At 31.5% G+C, this 5,720-nt stretch overlaps 1 protein-coding gene across 3 annotated transcripts; it reads left to right on the top strand.

Moving 5' to 3' along the window:
* LOC109360529 (ASC1-like protein) lies at positions 1-4,123 on the top strand. Of its 3 annotated transcripts, none has more exons than XM_019605494.1 (7): positions 1-213; positions 1,227-1,456; positions 1,604-1,759; positions 2,082-2,267; positions 3,128-3,312; positions 3,780-3,823; positions 3,914-4,123. In XM_019605494.1, exons 1-6 carry the CDS (start codon positions 73-75, stop codon positions 3,809-3,811), a joined length of 930 nt encoding a protein of 309 aa, XP_019461039.1. In that variant the 5' UTR covers positions 1-72; the 3' UTR covers positions 3,812-3,823; positions 3,914-4,123. The 3 variants fall into 3 exon arrangements, with proteins under 3 accessions (XP_019461039.1, XP_019461040.1, XP_019461038.1); XM_019605495.1 differs by having other exon boundaries at positions 3,780-3,829; positions 3,907-4,123; XM_019605493.1 differs by having other exon boundaries at positions 3,780-4,123.

Here is a 5,720-nt window from a genome sequence, read left to right as displayed (position 1 = left end):
CAAAAATATTAATTTGATTGGCACTGAGTCTTTTGTTTCCATAACTATCTTTCCTTCTTTTTCTTCTCTCTGATGGCTTGGCTTCAGAAACAACTCAGTTCAGTTGACTGGGAACAAGAGTCTTACCCCAACTTTCATGATTTCTCCGTTTTACCCTTCTTCGCTCTCTTCTTCCCCACCATTCGTTTCATCCTCGACAGGTTCCTTTTCGAGGTCCTTACTCCTTTTCTCACTTCATCTTCTTTTATGATCATTTTCCACTGCCAAAATTAGTACATGTTATTTTAGATAATAATATTTGGGAGGATAATTTGGTTAATTGTTAATTTACTTGAAGATTGGATCATACCCTTCAAACTTTGCAGCTAAGATAAGTGTGTACGCACCTAATTATGAATGTAAGAACAACAAAAATTAAGATTTTGAGAATTTTTTTGAAGGGTTGGTTCTAGAAAATTGATCGTTTAATGTCCAACAGAAGAATACTAGTGAAGTTAGGTGTGTGTTTTTAACACCAACTAAGAGCTTATACTAAAGCTACTCAAGTAGCTTACTTGAAAAAAATAAGCTACTTGTTGCTGTCAGGTGGAGGGGCCTATTTAAATAAGCTACAAGTTTATATGCTTGTATTTGATTAATAAACTACTTGAGATAGCTTATGAATTATGAGCTTATGAGTTAGTAGCTTACTACATTTTACATCTATCAGGTACCTTATCAGCTATTTTTACCAAACAGTTTCACTTTAATTAGCTAGCTTATAAGCTTTCATCTACTTTAATGTGCCTTCAACGAGTTGATAGCTTATCAGCTAGTTGTTCCAAACAGAGCCTAACTCTCAAACGATGGTTTGGTGGTTAATTGAACCTTGGTTGTTAAGTAAAGCCCTCATGGAGTGGTGCACGTTTGAATTTTGAACGCATGACTTTGTAAGTGAAGTTCACCTAAGAGGTGTTCTATTTCCACACGGCTAAAAACTACTGGGTGTCTTTTGTCCCTTTTATTAGTTTTTTTATGAAATGAACTAAATTTAGATCACTATATCAAAGCAAAACTAAAGGTTATTATTTAAGGAAAAGTTAGTATAATGGGAGTCGCAATAGATGCCAGGAGGTTTGAAAAAAAATGTTTCTTTTCAATTTTGAAGTCTTATATTGCTTTCATTTATCAATTTCTTTGGATATTTTGATTATACTTCGCTAACTTGAAGTGCGTGGTTTTTACAGAAAGTGGGCAGACGATTGATTTTTGGAAATGGGCATGATATGCTGGATTTTCAGACAGATGAAAACAGAAAGAAGATTCGGAAGTTTAAGGAGTCGGCATGGAAATGTGTTTATTTTCTATCAGCAGAAATTCTTGCTCTGTCTGTAACTTATGATGAGCCTTGGTTTACTAATACAAAATGTTTTTGGGTGGGGCCAGGAAGCCAGACCTGGCCAGATCAAAAGATTAAGTAAGACTGTTTATTTAGAAGCTCAATTGGTGTGATTTTTCCAGTTACAATCTTTGATCTATTTTTGTTATTATTTGTCTTTCCTGTGTTTTTTTATATTCATCTTAAGTTGGTTGATAGAGTTAGTAACCTTTTTTTGCATTTCAGATTGAAATTGAAGGGGCTTTATATGTATGCTGCTGGATTTTATTCATACTCCATACTTGCGTTGATATTTTGGGAAACAAGGCGCTCTGACTTTGGGGTGTCCATGTGCCACCATGTTGCTTCCATCATTCTCATAGTGTTATCTTACATTTTTAGGTATATATTTTCACCGTTTTTCGTGTCTCTCATCACCCTAGCAATTTGTGAAGTGTTATAATTTTTAAGCAATACCGATTTGTAATTTGATTTTAATCTATTTCAAACTCCTTATTAAAAGAGTGAAACCTGAAATGTATCAGAACTTTCAAGAGAGAGAGGTAGAGAGTAAGAAGTTTTTCTGTTAAATTACTAGTGTGTCTATTCAGATTGTGTTTATTGGGAAACTGTAACCTTATTCATTTTTAATTTACTTCACCAGTTTACTTTGATAGGATTTTCATACAATATTGTTTTTTGCTTTTGTGTTTTATACACTCAGGTTTGTTCGTGTTGGATCAATTGTTTTAGCTCTTCATGATGCTTCTGATGTGTTTCTGGAGACAGGGAAAATGTCCATATACAGTGGTGCTGAAAAAATAGCTAGCATTGCATTTATTGGTTTTGTTTTATCATGGACCATATTGCGCCTCATTTACTACCCATTCTGGGTTCTTTGGAGTACAAGGTTTGTATTAGCTCAGCTCCTAGTTTATATGTTTTCCCACTTCTGTTGTGAGATAGGATTCATGACCCGTTTAGTGTGTAGCTGCAAATCTAGGTAATAGTCACTTCCTTTCTATAATTCGCATCAATCGGTTTACCTTTGGTTCTTCATTTTTTCACATCAAACTTTTCTGCATGAGTACATTCTAATAACTCTGCATACAATCCTGTTTTTATATCTCTGTATCAGTTGTCTGACTTGTCTCTCTAGTGTGTTACAATATGATATTTAAACGGAGATGGTGTCAGGATTTATTTACAGAGACTAATTGCCCTATTAAACTGGTTTGATTGGTTGTTCTCACGGTTGTTCTTTTAATATAACACACACTCTATTAGGACTTAAGCAGAATTCTTGAGCGGAGTTTTTGTAGATTATCAACAATTCTTCTTATTCTGACAAAATATGTTATTTCATGCTTACCTGATTCATACTGTCAGTAACATTATCAATCCCACTTCCTACTAGACATGTTCATTTCTAAAATTTTACAATCAAGGCTAAGTCAGTCATATTGAAGTCCAATTATTAATTTTTCAAGTTTTAATTGGTTCGAAATTGAATTTATCCAAAATGATTTGGAACATGCATTAAGGGTTTTTAACTGTCCTATCTTAGCAGAATGATGAAATAAAGTATGTCGAAAAATTTGCAATTTAATATTTCTGATCTTTCCCATAAGCACCTCAAGAAAAATAATTCTTGTTTCTCTCAATTCAAAAACACACTACTATTCAATCTAAAATGCTAGAGCTGACCATTTTTCACATATCATTCTATTCCTTTATTGAATTGTTTATATTAACTTCTCTTTTTGGCAGCTATGAAGTTGTTTTCGCCTTTGATAACGAAAAGTACCGGGTGCATGGTCCAATCTATTATTATGTGTTCAATACTCTTCTATTCTCCTTGCTTGTTCTTAATATTTATTGGTGGGTGCTGATGCTTCGGATGCTTGTTAAACAAGTTCAATCAAAAGGAAAAGTTAGTGAAGACATTCGGTCAGGTAAGTTGAAAGATCCATTACATATATGGCTTTTGATTTGATAGGAAGGAAACTTTCTGAACAAATTGTTCTCTATGCTTAGTATATATCCACAGAAATAAACATAACAATTAAGTATATATCAATGATTATAGAATTTCTGGCATGAATTAGTGTCAACCCATTCTGAAATATAGATGAATAGTGGAGGTTGAGTTGACTTGTGCAAATGCCAAGGGAACAGAAGGGCAATCCATTAGAATTTTAATATATCGAAGTTATGTGTACATTACCACGAGAAGTCAGTTAATGTTGATGCATTAATCATAGCATCAGAAATTGATTATATTTCATTGGATCAGTATTGAAGTTGATGACCCCAACTATGTAGCAGCAGTTTCAATAATGACTTCAATCTTTAGAAATTTAGTTACTGGTTATCACATATCTGATTGTTAACTGCTGGTCTCCAAATTTTCTTTATGCAGATTCAGAAGATGAGCATGAACATGAAGAATGAACAGGAATACAAGATTGAGTACAGTGACTTAGTTTTAAATAGTAATAAATTGTTTAGGATGCACCATAGACACCTTGACTATAGTCAAATTTAATGTGGCATCAAGATGATGATGTAAAAGTCACCATATTTATAGTGTAAACTAGAAGCACCTTATCAAATTATTTCTGCTAGTAGTTCATGTTAGCAGTCAAAAGGTTAAAGGGAAACGCTAAGAATAATATAGAATTTGTTCCATGTACAATGAACTTGAATGATGGATTGTCTCCATTGTTGATGAATGACCCTATAGATAGCCTCTTCATGACTCAACTATTATCTTTACAGTATTTAATATACTTTAATCTAACTTATAGATAGGGCTTTTCTATGACTCAACTTTCAATGAGACACATCTAATACTCAATGGTTAAAATGAATGAAGATTTATATTTACTATATAACAAAAAAACTCTTACAGGGACACATGTCAATATTTTATGCAAAGTTTGCTTCTTAGAGATATATGTCAATATCTCATGCAAAGTTCCCCCTCTAAAAGCTCATCACCCCTTACTATACAATCTTACACATGATTAAAACTATCTTTTACTATTTGTTTAAAAATATAAATTTAATGACTCATTAAATAAATAATAAATATATAACAAAAAAAACTCCTAGGGACACATGTTAATACATTATGCAAAGTTTTCTTTTTATTGACACATGTCAATACCTTATGCAAAGTTTTCTTCTTAGGGACACATGCTAATACCTGATGCAAAGTTTTCTTCTTAGGGACACATGTCAATACCTCATGCAAAGTTTCCCCTCCAAAATTTCATCACCTCATACTATACAACCTTACACACATGATTAAAGCTATTTTTTACTATTTGTTTACAAATATAAACATAATGACTCATTAAATAAATAATAAATGAGAATAATCTATCTCCTCATATCAGAAGATAATTTATCTCCTCTATCTAGTACAAATGTGACATGTGTGCTATTTTGTTTATTTTTAAAAATATTTTTATAGAAAATGATGAAACATGACACATGTTATGATTTCACTGGCAGGAGGAGATAACTTATCTCTTTATACCAGGAGATACTTCATTCCCATAATAAATATATAACAAAAAAAAAACTCATAGGGACACATGTCAATACCTTATGCAAAATTTTCTTCTTAGGACACATGTCAATACCTCATGCAAAGTTTCCCCTCCAAAAGCTCATCATCTCTTACTATACAACCTTACACACATGATTAAAACTATCTTTTACTATTTGTTTAAAAATATAAACATAATGACTCATTAAATAAATAATAAATGAGAGGCAAAATGTTCTGTAGTTTTTCTAACAATTGTTCTGATTGCAGTTTCCTTAGGGTGTCTCTTCCTTTCTCAACACATTTATCATCTTCAACTCTCAAACTCACTTACAACTATTCTTTTAATTTATGTTTTTGTTGTCAGTCAGTTGATATACTTTATATTATTTTGTCAAATTGTGATCAACAAATTTATCATCTTCAACTTTTAAAACCAACTCATAAGTATGATATAACTCGAATTGTGATGAACTTTTTTATTTTATATTATTTCAATTTTTTCTTCATTTGTGGTAGATATAACTTATTCATCATATAAATTTCACATATTTTATTTAACAAATCTATCATCTTCTACTCTCAAACTCACTCACATGTATGGAAATTGGTTGACTGTTACTAGAAAGGAGAAGAAAATTTCTAAGAAATAATATGTCAATATTAATGAAATTAATATTCGGAGAAATATATTATCACATCATAATAGCTCATCAAATCATTCCTTATAGAAAAAGATAAAACAATAATAGTAAAATTAATACACAAAGATTTGAAATATTATTAGTATATTTCAAGCTATAA

Source organism: Lupinus angustifolius, chromosome LG11 (genome assembly GCF_001865875.1).
Source record: "Lupinus angustifolius cultivar Tanjil chromosome LG11, LupAngTanjil_v1.0, whole genome shotgun sequence".
Lineage (NCBI taxonomy): Eukaryota > Viridiplantae > Streptophyta > Magnoliopsida > Fabales > Fabaceae > Lupinus > Lupinus angustifolius.
This window is presented reverse-complemented; position numbering and strand designations above follow the sequence as displayed.

Bases quoted from the DNA above. Each gene is read 5' to 3' on its own strand.
- LOC109360529 (XM_019605494.1), top strand. From the start codon at position 73: ATGGCTTGGCTTCAGAAACAACTCAGTTCAGTTGACTGGGAACAAGAG. The intron at 214-1,226 runs GTCCTTACTCCT...TGGTTTTTACAG, and splicing joins TCGACAGGTTCCTTTTCGAG to AAAGTGGGCAGACGATTGAT. The intron at 1,457-1,603 runs GTAAGACTGTTT...TTTGCATTTCAG, and splicing joins TGGCCAGATCAAAAGATTAA to ATTGAAATTGAAGGGGCTTT.